The sequence below is a fragment of the Polyodon spathula genome, chromosome 10, assembly GCF_017654505.1.
Source record: "Polyodon spathula isolate WHYD16114869_AA chromosome 10, ASM1765450v1, whole genome shotgun sequence".
Classification (NCBI taxonomy): domain Eukaryota; kingdom Metazoa; phylum Chordata; class Actinopteri; order Acipenseriformes; family Polyodontidae; genus Polyodon; species Polyodon spathula.
In genome coordinates this window covers 20,766,715-20,781,184 of record NC_054543.1, presented here as the reverse complement: position 1 = coordinate 20,781,184, position 14,470 = coordinate 20,766,715, and the positions used below count along the sequence as shown (strand labels likewise).

At 38.0% G+C, this 14,470-nt stretch overlaps 1 protein-coding gene across 1 annotated transcript in view; it reads left to right on the top strand.

Moving 5' to 3' along the window:
• LOC121321921 (PDZ domain-containing protein 8-like) overlaps positions 1–6,850 on the top strand; it is a 139,901-nt gene extending 133,051 nt beyond the window's left edge. The window contains exons 4-5 of the mRNA XM_041261313.1: positions 937–1,099; positions 3,383–6,850. Of these exons, the coding sequence (XP_041117247.1) occupies positions 937–1,099; positions 3,383–5,517 (2,298 nt within the window). The 3' untranslated portion in view covers positions 5,518–6,850. The remainder of the gene's footprint in view (positions 1–936; positions 1,100–3,382) is intronic.
• Positions 6,851–14,470: the final 7,620 nt, after the last annotated feature.

Below are 14,470 nucleotides of genomic sequence, written 5' to 3'. Positions count from 1 at the left end.
GCTAAAATTGTATTATACTACTGTAACACCTCATTTGCTTGCCTAATAGCATCTGGGTTAAATTCCATTTATCCAATTTTCATGAAACTATTCATTGCCAGTTTTTAATCTACTATTCTACTGTTGATATACTTCATGGTCATCAATGTTTTCGTTATATTGATTCTTCTAATTTAGAATTTACAGCTGTGTTTTATTTTTTAATATGTGGATGATCCTATGTCCTACTAAGTTTCCCACAAAATTCTTCCATCCCTACTTTCAGTAGCAGAATTGGTGCCAAATACAAAGTACCCTCTGTGGTCAAATGGGAAGATCTGTCAACAACACCACAATGGCAGGAATTGCCAGCACAGTATTTATTGTGCCTAACAGGTTTCAAAGCCGTCTGTGTATCTTATTGAAGTTATTAAATATTACTGATGAAATCCTCACACTCTCCCTGGTGTTTAACAGACAGAAATACATTCCAGAGACTCTGAAAATTTAAATGCTTTTTTTCATAACATTGGCCTTGAATGAAATACATACGCAGTATTTTGTTCTGTCACTGTTTAGAGCAATTGAACAGACCCAAGTGATTGGAGTATGTTGTGGGTCTTTTTCATTGCAATACAGCTCTAAACAGCCAGTGTCCTTTTAATATGTGAGGCGGTGACTGTGAATAGTCAGAATGCTTTCAATGTCAAAGTGGTGTTCTCTAATAATTTTTTAACTTTATCATGTCAAACTGATGAATGTTATTGACTCCACCAATATCCTGTTTTCACCACAGGGCATGAACTTTATATGATTTTTATCACAGTTCCACTTAAATATTCCATTTTAATAAAGAGAGGGGGGTAAAATTCTTCTTTGGTAAAACAAAGAATTGAACAGAATTGAATGATGATCCTTTGGCCACCTGAGGTAATGATATTTCTTCTTTTTTTGCAGGCTGAAATCATCAAAGGAAACTCCCAAAGTGTTGGCCTGACGTTAAGGCAGGTACCGGTCATTGAAGAGGATGCTGTGCATGTCAGCATTGAGACTGTAGTCCCCAACTCCCCTGCCGCCCTGGCCGACCTTCAGAAAGGAGATAGACTTATTGCCATCGGAGGTGAGAGGTCAAGCTCTTTTAAGATTGCAGATTTCATAATCTTTTGAATTATTTCTTGTTCTTAGCATAATTAAGACAAATCTTATCTTTTATCTGTTTGATACAGTTACTGTGACGATTGTGCTGGGGGGTTTTGCTATCTGTGCAAGGATGGAAATAAGACTCCTGTTGGATAGCAGTTTCACCCATTCCAGTTTTTAATATGAGCTTGATTAGCCACAGTGTATAGATAACAAGCTCAGGTGTGTTTGATTAAACTCGTACTAAAACCAGGAATGGATTAAACTGCTGTGCAACATGAGTCTTATTTTCATCCCTGATGTGTAAAACCGTGAAACAAAGCACTAAAACTGTATTATGTCTGTTATGAGTTCATGAGTAATAGATAGATGAGGCTATCAAGACATGACTACATAGAAGATTTTGCATTAAATAACTAAGTGTCTGAAGTGTTCCATGTAAAGCATCAGATGTGTGTTGTAGACCTTGTGTGACGATCATGTCAAAGCTGCTACAGCTGGAGCTAGCACATGGAAATTTCAAATAACTGTCAGAGCAAACACCTCTTGGTATGCCAGCTCAGCTCATCAGGCCCTCCACAAAAGCCTTCCTTATGAAAAGTGAACAGCTTGTTATTACACTAGACACTACACATTAATAGGTTTTCAATTAACATTGTTTAAACTGAGTGCATCCAAACACTATTTTTAACATGTGTTTTTTAATCATAGCACAGAGTTTAATAATGGATATCTAATACATATCGATACATGTATGTAATTGTCCTCAGTTTTTTGGAAATAAAAGCACATTAAAATACATAACGTATTACTTCAATTTGGCGCCACGGCGTTTATTTTAAATTGATCAAAATGACTGCGGCTCTTAAATGAGGGCGGCGATTATACGAGGGTGGCCTATATTAATAATACTATGCTTTACAAACGCTGCAATATTTTATTACATGATTTAAGGCAATTTAGAAGCAGCACCATGAGAGGCTACTATCTGCAGCACTCTTGCTCTTGCGTGTTTCTGGGGCTTGAAAATACAGTACATTTACTGACAGTTAACTAGAGCCTATTAGGTGGGAGTTGGGAGGTCAGGGGAGTACTGTACCAGCTTCACTAGTGTATATTTGTTGCTATGGGGTGGGACAAGAAGAGGAGAGAGAACGGTAGTTGTGTGATGCAGTTGTTTTTCTTATCAAAAAACGTTACCTCTGAATATCGGTTTGATTTGTGGTAAAACTAAAATAGATCTTACTCGGTTTTTCGTTTTTTTTCTCACTATAATTTACCTGCTTGTTTGTAATTTCTCTGTAAGAGAAACCAAAACTAAATCTTCTCGTAGGTAGTAAGCATTTTTTTTTTTTGTTTGTTTTTATATATATATATATATATATATATATATATATATATATATATATATATATATATATATATATATAATTGTACAGGACTGAGTAAAATTTCAATTGAATAAAAAATAAAACAACTAAACCACCTACGAGAAGATATCTTCGGCCAGATTTCGGATACCGCTTAGAGTAACCGGAAAGTGCTGTAAGTTTAAGTTTTCACCATCCAAGCTGAGGTGAGGTAAACAGACAGCCCTTGTTTTATCCCCTGCTGTGTTGGCATTGCACTCTGCTGGGGAGAAAAAAAAAAGGATGTGAAGGACTGTTGTGCTGTAAGTAGTTCATCTGTCGAGTCTATACCATAAAATATAATGTGCTTACTAAGATGTAGGTGTGTACCTTAGTTTGTATTACATGGTGGATTGAGGCTGCAGTCTCTTTGGGGGCGTCACATGTACAGTACATAGCCAGAGTTGCGCATTTCTTTCTTTATTTTTTGAACAGGGGTAGAAATAAAATACCTTTACGTTTCTTTATTGAGAGCAGCGTTTATTCGAGGGTGGCGTCTATTAAAAAGCTCATATCTGAGTGAGGTGTCAATTCGAGTATGCCGTTAATTTGAAGTAATACAGTATTTATAATATGGAAATAAGCAGAGATTGAAAACTCAGAGAAGGAGAGTGTAATGACTTCTATTCTCCTACCAAAACATCAGTATGTCAGATGCCAGTCAGGTCTCATGGGCACAGCCTCAAGGTCCACCAACATACAAGTCCTGTATGACATGAAATTGTAGTGTACCTATAAAACAGTCAATAAAAACACATTTCAAGTAAGGCTTTACAATACTAGGTACTGTAACTTGCCCCTTATAATGGTAGAAGCACTTTATGTTTTCTACGCTGTTCTCACTTATTTTGTAGGTGTAAAAGTGACCTCTTCGGTTCACGTCCTGAAGCTCATTAAACAGGCTGGGGATAAGGTGTTGGTGTATTACGAGAGGCCTGTGCGTCATCAGATCCAGCCAGTGGGGGTGCTGCAGGAAGGGTTCAATCAGTTGGAAGAGCCTGCTTACATGACGCAGCCCGTGTACGAGGAAGACTCTGCCAGCATCAACACCTTAGACAGCAGCGACGGCAAAGATATGGACCCCGAGTTGGAAGAGCAGGTGTATGAAGCAAAGCTGGCAAGTAGTGATATCAATGAAGAGTCTCTGCTGACCATAAACCAAAGCCCCAAAAGGTCAGTGGCCAACCTTGCTTCTAAACCCCTAGGAATCGTATCCCCCACCCTTAACCGCAAACTGAACCTGGGAGGTCTTCAGGGAACACTGAAGCCACAGCCAAAGAATGAAACTAAACCTCCCCTCTCAAAAAGCACAGAGTCCCCAGAAGCAACTCAGCAGCAAGGCAAGCCTTTACATGCCCCTCCAAACAGACCCCCTGTGCCCCCAAGACCTCACACTAAGCTCACTGTGGCTTCCTCAGAAACACAGTGCCTACTGGATTCGGGAGACGCCCCCATCGAAAAGCCAGAAAGACCACCTCCACCTTTGAACAACGGGGAGAAAGCAGCCGAGAAGTTGCCCGTGAAACCCATGGAACAAAACGAAGAGCTAGAACCCTCGAATTCAAGCAAAGTGGAATTGAAAGACAAGGTTCCTGAAACTTCCTGCAGCACTAAGGATAATGTGGAGGATAAAGCGATGTGGAAGTCTTCAGAAGCAGTTTACCGCAACCGCATTGCCAGATGGAAAAAAGCCTCATCAGTGTTTGAGACAGAGAGTCACCACAAGTACCTTAACATAGCACTTTGGTGTAAGGACCCTTTTAAACTTGGTAGTCTCATCTGCCTCGGACATGTAAGTTTGAAACTTGAACACATCGCCTTGGAATGTCTGTCTACATCCTCTATGGAATATCAAAGCACTTTCAGGTTAAACACACCAGAACCAAAAGCTAGCGTGAGCAGAACTGCTCTGAGAAATCTAAGCACTCATAAGGGATTTAATGAAAAACTCTGTTATGGGGATGTTGCTGTAAACTTCACCTATTTGAAAGAGGGTGAATCTGAGCACTCTAGTGGTTTGATAGAAAGAGAATGCAGCGTACAAGAGGATGCGCAGCTGTTTCCTAAAGAAGAAGCTAACCTCCCACCAATGCTGATTACAGAAGTCAAGCATAATTTCCAAGACACACAGTTTCAAAACCCAACTTGGTGCGAGTACTGCAAGAAGAAAGTTTGGACCAAAGCAGCATCACAATGCATGATATGTGCCTATGTGTGCCATAAGAAGTGCCAGGAAAAATGCCTAGCGGAGCACCCTTACTGCGTGGCAGGTGACAAGAGGGTGGACTTGGAAGCAAAGTCAACCCTGAACAAGGCCACTGGGTTGACCAGACATATCATCAATACTAGCTCCCGCTTGTTAAACCTAAGACAGATACCCAAGTCTCGCCTTGCGGAGCAGGGGCCTGAGACAGTCGAACCCTCTCCGAAACAGACACCCAACACATCTGATAATGAAAGCAGCGATACAGAGACATATGTCGCTGGCAGTCCATCCAAACATCCAGCTCCTGCAAGTACAAAACTAGTCAGGAAAGAAGGAGGCTTGGATGACAGTGTGTTTATCGCAGTCAAAGAAATTGGCCGAGATCTTTACCGGGGGTTGCCGACGGACGAGAGATCCCAGAAGCTGGAACTGATGTTGGACAAGTTGCAACAAGAGATTGACCAGGAGCTGGAACACAACAATTCCCTTGTCGAAGAAGAGAAGATGACCACTGACGCCAGGAAGAAGTCTTTGATTGCTACAGCCCTGTCCAAATCTGGAGAAAGACTACAAGCCCTAACCCTTCTCATGATCCACTACCGAGCGGGCATCGAAGATCTGGAGTCGACTGAAAGCTCAGAGCAGCACGACAGGAATGCCAGGGGCTCGGAAGACTCAATCTCAAACCCGGAAACGTTTGACAATGAGATTGCCAATCCGATGGAAGCTCAGATACTAGATGAGATATCGGAAGAGCAGATCTGTGTCAAAGCACTGCCATGAAGAAGGAGTTGAAGGCCTGTAACTTTAAAAAAAAAATGTTTTTGTCATGCTTTGTTTAAGCTAGATATAGTTATATATTTTTCAGAAAGCAGTAAGACTGCAGAATGCTTCCCTTTCGATGGTTTGCTAAGTATTTAGCTTTCTAAAGAAAGGGCTTGCATGGATGGTAATGGCAATACTGTACTGGAATTGCTTTGTAAGTTAGACAGGCCCAAAAAGTTTATCACTTCAAATGTTTGTTCTGTTTGTTTAAGCAATGTATTTTTAATTCATTGTGTAACCTCTGTAAATCTGTGTCTGAGCTTTTTTTTTTTTTTTAAGTACAGAGCTTTTGATTGTTATTATGTCCTGTAAAAGGGATTATAGAAAATTATATAAAATTTTATAGTTTAGTTTGTTACTGGTAGGGTTGATATTCACTGAAGCTGTGAGGCCAATGCATGTGCAAAATTAGTGGACAAAAACAACATTCATTTTGGGACCAGGGTTGAAAATCTCAATTGTTTCTTTGTTTAATTTTGTTTTATTTCTTATTTTTTGTTGCTGTTTCCTTTTGCCAAAAGTGTATCACAAAGGTAAAAACACTGGCTTAGACTATGTCTGTTACAATTATTGAGTAAAGCTATATGTATATCTTGTTGCTTCTTGCTTTAGTAACTTTATTTGTACAGTACAAGAAGATTTTTGCAAAATACTGGGGTAGAATGTAGTACAAAAATGCCAGACAGTGTTAATCATCTAATAGGTGGCATTTACAAATGTGCCTAGGTCTGTAGCTGAGCACATTTTTATATCTGCTTCTCAATAGTCTAATATACTTTGTGTTCAAAGCTAAATGTAGTTTTCTGTTACATTCTGCAGCACAAACTTTTTGCATCAATAATCAAATACCAGTCTTAAGTACAACGTCTGAGTGCAAATTGCTACAATGTACTGTTAATGTCTGCCTCTGCATTGTTGCTGTAATTCTAACATTTGGTAACATTTAGGATTCATCACTAAAGCATAAATGTGGTAAAATGATTAAAGTGAAAGTGCAGTTGTAAATACCTCCAATTACCTTGAAAGTGACACAATTATTTAAAAGGTAATGATTGTGATCATGCTCTAGAAATGTTCTAGGAATGCCTGCCGTACAATACACAAATGAAATAAACCCGAGCACAGACGAAGTGCAAGAATGAACAAGGGGGATGAAAGAGGTGTAGATTTCTGTGTCACTCTCCAAGGATTCAGAGTGAATCCATCACCAGTTGCATTGTTCTCCCCAGGAATTCTGTAAAGACAGGCAGCAGAACATTATAGCCGGGAGCACTTTTAACGGAAAAATAAACTTGCCTTACCTTAAATATATAATACGACAAAGAATTTGTATAATGTGTTGTCTTTCGTTGATTGTATCTGGTTGCTCTTTTTTACTCTACAGTTTGACTGGGGAAAGATAATGTAGGGTTATTGGAGTTCACACAAAAAGTAACCTTTTCACTTCCTATTTAGCTTAATTATTGAGCTTATTGCTTCATTTAAATTGTTTTCTTTATGATAAGTTTTCAGGGCATTTTGTTAACGCACGTCTATTTTAGTTTTTCGCTGTTCTACATTTTTAATGCAACTGTTCATTTTAACCATTTTTTTTTAACACAACTGTACTCGCACACGTTTGGTCCCCATCATAATTGTTGCATGAAACCGGAGTGTAATAATCCAGCACCTCTGCACTTAGTATTTGTATGTCAGCTAACAAGTGTTCAGCTGATATCCCATTACGCCTTTCTTCTTAAAGGCATACAGCTTCAATATTTGAACCCCCAATCTCTCACAAGCACCTGGATACATATTGTTACGATATCACAACAAAAGGAATACGCTTTTTTTTTTTGGTGCATATGTACAGCTATTATGTTCTATATATCAACTTACAGTACAATAATACGGCAAAAATGACAAATGATAATACCCGAAAATAATCTTAGATTTTTTTAAATAAAGTAGCAGGCACAAATATAGTATTAGGCGCTGGATTGTGCCAATCACCGGCTTATTCTGACCCCCTGCATTCATTGTCACTATTTTTGCTTTGAAAAGAATTGGTTATTTTTTTAGCAGTCTTTTAACATTTTACCCTCTCGAAGTGCTAACACAGAAAACCTGCCCATTCAACTCTCTCATTGGTTAAATGTGTCAAGACATAACACAGCTGTCATGTGGTTCCAAGATTTTCTTTTCACCCAGTAACACGCAACTGAACTAGTCTGCTAGAAGTGCAATCAGTCCTTATTGTTAAAGGCACAGTAGCATCTGCAAGACAGACGGATTGCGTTTTTTAGCCGGGGGGCGACAGTCTGGGGAGAACCCTCCAGTTGGTCTGAATACTTACAGACCAACCCAGAAAGCATTAACGAAATGGAAATGCATCCAGTTTTTGTGCAATACAGTGGGTGCGATAACCTGTATATATGGCTGCTAATTTACTATTACTAACTGTTATATATTCAAAGTGTGTGCAATATTTTTGTATGCAAGAAAGGTTAAAGTCGTTTGAAAAGAAAGAGCATCTGTTCTTGTTAAGCAATATTGCTGCTAACTAATTTGCTTAACTGGGTGTTTTGGAGCTGTATTCAAAGTGTAAGAAAGGCTTGTACAATGCAGGGTTGGGGTCAATTATTTTTATCAGTTCCAATTCCATTTGAAAATCAATTCTCAACTCCCAATTCCAATTCCCTTTTAATCAATTCAGAATTGGAATTGATTTTAAAAAGGAATTGGAATTGAAAAATAGTTGTTTGGTTTGTGCTGCAAATATGTCAGTGATTCTTAAACCTAACAGATGTACCCTGCACTGTTTCTATTGATTTATAAAGGATATGTTAACTGTGTCTGGCATTGCTACCTTCTGTTTAGCATTTTGCAAAAAATATGTTGTACAAAATAATACAAATCATGTAATCATGTGTTACTGTAAACAGCTGAAATAAACATTAATCTCACCTGAAACTGACTTTTGTCCATAGATCAGTGGCCTTGAGTTGATTTTCTGGTTTAACATTTTTCATAAGCTTTCAACTGCAGACCTCTTCCCTTATAAAAAAAAAAAAGTTATTTTCAAATTGCAGCTTCCTGCAAATGCCAAAATAAAAATCAGACCAAATTGAATTAAAAGTCCTGATAGCACAAACCTGATTACTGTACTTCTAAATCAAGCATGTCTAAAGCATCTTCATATCGGTACAAATGTGTCAATTCAGTGAGCGATGCAACAGCATGATAAAGGGAATGATAGGTTAGGTGTGGCCCAGGATCTTTCCTTTCGGCCCTCCAATGAAGTGAGAAATTACACAACTGAAGGATGGCTTTTAAACGATTGGGGTAAATCAGTAAAGGAAGAAGAGGGGCTGGCATGTCACCTCCAGAATAGTACCATGCCTTTAATAATAAAAAAAAAAAAATGCTACATCATGGTCCTAAAACTCCAGTTCCTTCTAAAAAATAACTTGACAGCCATCTCTAGAGCCCAAACAGACAATGGTGTTTAGATCAGTTGGACCACAATGTAACCTAAATGGTGAAAAAAGCCTGACTTAATACAAATTTCAACAAAAGTAGTAGCAATATAAGAATATTCCTGTAAAAATTGAATTTTTACATGAAACAAACTTCCTGAACCTGTCTGGCCAGGTTAAAACAGCAGAGCCAGATCTTATGAAGCAGCCATAGCTGGGACTCTCTTTCAGATATGCATTCAATCAAACGTGATGAGGCATTTTACTATGGAGTTTTAAAACCTTTTTGAACAACAGCTATAATTGTCCAATCTTTTTGGCTATAATGGAATCAGAGTTCCCAAGGAGCCGAAAAACGAAGCAAAACATTTTAAAATGAAGTATCTCAAAAGTGCTGTACCATCTGTACAGCATACTGACCTGTCTTGCTGATGCCGTCATCTCTCTTGAATGATCACTGGTTCGGAAGACCAACAATTGCTCTCATTAGCCTTCCTCCTTGGGGCATTTGTGTATGTTGGAAGCGCTTTTACTAGTGGTAACACCCGCTGGCCTTATCACTGACTATCTTTAGAGTTACCTCAGGTCTTTTGTACAAAATGACTTGCAGTTTAGCACAAGGGTAGTGTTTTTTTTTTTTTTTTCCCACTTGTTGAAAAGAGGTCAGTATATCTTTTGTCTGTAAGTGAGTTTGCCCCATTCTGCAAGCACTAAAAACAAATTGTGGCACCACATTAAACATGGATCCCACTGCATGCATAGGCCCAATCCAAAAAAATATTGAAGTCACAAAGGCCTCATGAAATAAAAGGTTTTTTCTGGGTCATTATCTTGCTGTAGGATGAACCCCTGACCAACGGTGTGTAGAACAAACTCATTACTTGTGTTGTAACAATGTTGTTTTTAAACAAGTGTAATTTTATATTATTTTCATAATTACATTTTAATTATTCCAGCACTATCCATATGTGCAACTGGTTTAAAAAATAAACTAGAACATGTTAAATTATTTAATGCTAACACTGCTTATACATTCCAAAAAAATATAATTTATCTTTATCAGTTTTTTGTTGTATTATTTGGTACTTTCTAAAAGCAGCTAAAACACCGTAATAAATTAATGCATTTGGCCCCTAGACCAAACATTTTAAAACCCTTGCTCTAGTGACCTATTCATCAGTCTCCTTTTGATGTTTCAACATGAGACACTGATCATTTTATACATTATTTATGAACTCCTAATGTATACAGTGTACTCTTTTAAAACATTGCATTGAGATTACATCTGCACCAAAATAGACAAAAAAAGGAAATGTCATTAATATTCTACAGTAGTAACAAGAGTAATCAAAAGCCATTGCTAGCTGGAAACTGGTTAATGCCATGAAGTACACGTGTCTATTATCCCAGCATCTGGCAACTAATTATTACCCAGAACTGAGACAGACACAATGACTATGTGGCAGTCCTTTCATGTGGACATCTTTAGTCTCAGTGTTTTTTTTTTTTTCTTTTTAAATCACCGTTTTGTTCCATCGCCATCTAGTTTACATTTTATGTTAGGTTCTTCCAATGTGTTGTTTAAAAAAAAAATGACTCAATTAAAAAGAAGCCCAGATTCACAATTATGTTAAATTTATGAAGGCATTTAAAGACAGAAAGAGAGTTAAATAAAGCCATTGTGTAATGCCTTTTAATCATGCTATATGTATATTTTGATTTACTGAAGCTATAGTAAGCACACTTTATTTAATTATTTATTTTTACTGTGGATTTCTTTAACACAATCAAGTTAAATTATTATACCTGAACAAGTGAAAGCTGTTGAAAAGTTCCCATATGGTCCCCAAGTGGATCACCTGATAAAGCATAACTCGCCGTTATGGAAACTACTTTGTACAGGGAGACAATAAATAAATAATGAGAATAACTATTTTGTGTACAATTTGTAAAATTCATTTAATATTGTGCATTTTATCATGCAGAATGTACATTTATCTAGACAACTTCACATATACAGTGCTGATTTACGATTATCTGTTGTGTGGGTAAAAATCAGAATGTGTAGTCTTTGCACACACATATATATATATAATATATATATATATATATATATATATATATAATATATATATATATATATAATATATATAACCCCCCATCACTAGCAATCTACCCTCATTTGTGGAACTATTTTGCCACAGCTTACTATATACAACTCTTTTAATGTGCATTTTGCAATCTTTTGTTTGTTGGTAAAAAAAAGAAAAAAAAATACCATAAGCCATCTATGAACACTACCGATCAAAAGTTTTAGAAAACCTCAATTTTATCAGTTTTTATTGAAATTTACGCAGTTTAATGTCTCAATGTACTCTGAAATTAAAGCATAGAACAAATAAACAATTGAAGATAAAAAAAGAAATCATGGAATCGTTTTGTTTAACAAAATTTAATCTAAATTTTTGACTCATCAAAGTAGCCACCTTTTGCAGATATAACAGCCGAACACACTCGTGACATTCTTTCTACAATGGAAATCAAATGTTGTTCAGAAAGTTCTTCCCAACACTGCTGCAGAGGTTCCCACAAATGTGTTGCACTTGTAAGTTGCTTTGCTTTCACCCTTCTGTCCAGTTCATCCCAAACCAGCTCGATGGGGTTTAAGTCTGGAGACTCTGCTGGCCATTCCATGATTTGAAGCCTACCGTCTTATTCTTTTCTTCTAAGGTAGTTCTGACATAGCCTGGAGGTATGTTTTGGGTCATTATCTTGCTGTAGGATGAACCGCTGACCAACTAGGCGTATACCAGAGGGTATTGCATGGCGCTGCAAAATGCTGTGGTAGCCGTTTTGGTTCAGGGTGCCACTCACTCTCTGCAAGTCGCCAACTCTGGATCCAGCAAAAGAGCCCCAGACCATCACGCTTCCTCCTCCATGTTTGACAGTTGGTGTCACACACCGAGGAATCATCCTTTCGCCTACTTGATGGTGTACAAAAACCCTGCATGATGAACCGAAGATTTCAAATTTTGATTCATCGGTCCATAAGACCTTCTTCCTGTCTTCAGTAGTCCACTGGCGGTGCTTCATGGCCCAGGCAAGCCTCTTTTTCTTATTTTGCCATCTTAGCAATGGCTTTCTTACTGCCACTCGACCTGTCAAACCTGCAGCTCGAACTCTTCTCTTCACAGTTGAAACTGAGACTTGCTTACTTTGACCAGTGTTAAGCTGTGTTTGAAGCTGTTGCCCTGTGAGCCGCCTATCACGCAAGCTGTTGACTCTCAGAAACTTGTCTTCTGATTCTGTTGTGGCTTTGTGTCTGCCAGCAATATACTACTTCCTGCAGTACAATACTGTCCAAATAATGCTTAAGAGGGTGTAGTAACACAGTCTGTTACAACTCTGCTTTTGTACAGACAGAGGGACACCAGACACCTGTAGGAATTGTTAGCATCAACTTTCAAGGCTTAATTTACTTCCATTGATGCAGAACAGCTGTAAGTTGTTAACCCATTACTTGTTCTCTGAAAAAAGCCTTTTTGTATAACTCTGAAATGTACATTATTTTTCAGTTTTTGGTAACCTAAACTTTTTTTTTTAAGCTCTGGCAGTTTACCGCTTACCTTTGTACCATTTCAGGTTATTCACTGGACTTGAACTGCTTAAATTTCAATAAAAACTGGAAAAATGGGGGCGTTCTAAAACTTTTAACCGGTAGTGTGTATTGGTTGGTATTTATTTTCATCTGCTTTTGTATGTATTTTAGTGTGTATGTATCTATTGTAAGCTATAAATAAATACATTTAAAGTGCCATTTGTTTTTGTAGTTGTTAGCTATTTTATACACGTACAGTGGCTCTCAAAAGTATTCACCCGCCTTGGACTTTTCCTCATTTTATTGTTACAACATGGAATCAGAATGGATTTAATTAGGAGTTTTTGCCACTGATCAACACAAAAAAAGTACATAATGTCAAATTGAAAAATAAAATCCAAAAATTAAGTCTAAATTAGCTAAATTAATTACAAATATAAAACAGAAAATAATTGATTGCATAAGTATTCACCCCCTTGAGTCAATATGTGGTAGAGGCAAATTTGGCAGCAATTACAGCCATGAGTCTATTTGGATAAGTCTCTACCAGCTTTGCACATCTGGACACTGCAATTTTTGCCCATTCTTCTTTGCAAAATTGCTCAAGCTCCGTCAAGTTGGATGGGGACCTTTGGTAAGCAGCAATTTTTATCTATTTCCACATATTCTCAATTGGATTGAGGTTTGGGCTTTGACTGGGCCATTCCAGGACATTGACCTTTTTGTTTTTAAGCCACTCCAGTGTGGCTTTGGCTGTATGTTTGGGGTCATTGTCCTGCTAGATGATGAATCTTCTCCCAAGTCCCAGGTCTCTTGCAGACTTCTGCAGGTTTTCCTCCTGGATTTCTCTGTACTTTGCTGCATCCATATTGCCCTCTGTCTTCACAAGCTTTCCAGGTCCTGCTGCAGAGAAGCATCACCAGAGCATGATGCTGCCACCACCATGCTTCACGGCAGGGATGGTGTTCTCAGGATGATGTGCGGTGTTAGGCTTGCGTCAAACAAAGCGCTTAGCATTGAGGCCAAAAAGCTTTATTTTGGTCTCATCAGACCATAGAATCATCTTCCACTTGGTGTCAGAATCTCCCATATGCTTTCTGGCAAACAAGCCGAGATTTGATGTGAATTTTTTTCAACAATGGCTTTCTTTTTGCCACTCTCCCATAAAGGCCAGTTTTGTGAAGCACTCGGGATATTGCTGCCACAAGCACAGTGTCTCCCAGCTCAGCCGTGGAAGACTGTAACTCCTTTAGAGTTGCCATAGGTCTCTTGGTGGCCTCCCTGACTAGTGCCCTTCTCGCCCGGATACTCAGTTTTTGAGGATGGCCTGTTCTAGACAGATTCACAATTTGTGCCATATTCTCTCCATTTCTTAATAATGGACTTTGCTGTGCTCTGGGGGATATTCAATGCCTTGGAAATGTTCTTCTATCCTACCCGATTGGTGCATTTGAAGAACCTTATTCCAGATTTGCTTTCAATGTTCCTTTTGTCTATGTACTAACCAACTGTGGGACCCCCCAGAGACAGGTATATTTAACCTGAAGTCATGTGAAACAACTTAATTGCACACAGGTGGACTCCATTCTATTAATTAAGTGACTTCTAAAGACAATTGGTTGCACCAGAGCTTATTTAGGTTTGTCATAGCAAAGGGGGTGGATACGTATGCATTCAATTATTTTCTGTTTTATATTTGTAATTAATTTAGAACAATTTGTAGATTTTATTTTTCACTTTGACATTTTGGACTTTTTTTGTGTTGATCAGTGGCAAAAACTCCTAATTAAATCCATTTTGATTCCATATTGTAACACAATAAAATGTGGAAAAGTCCAAGGGGGGATGAATACTT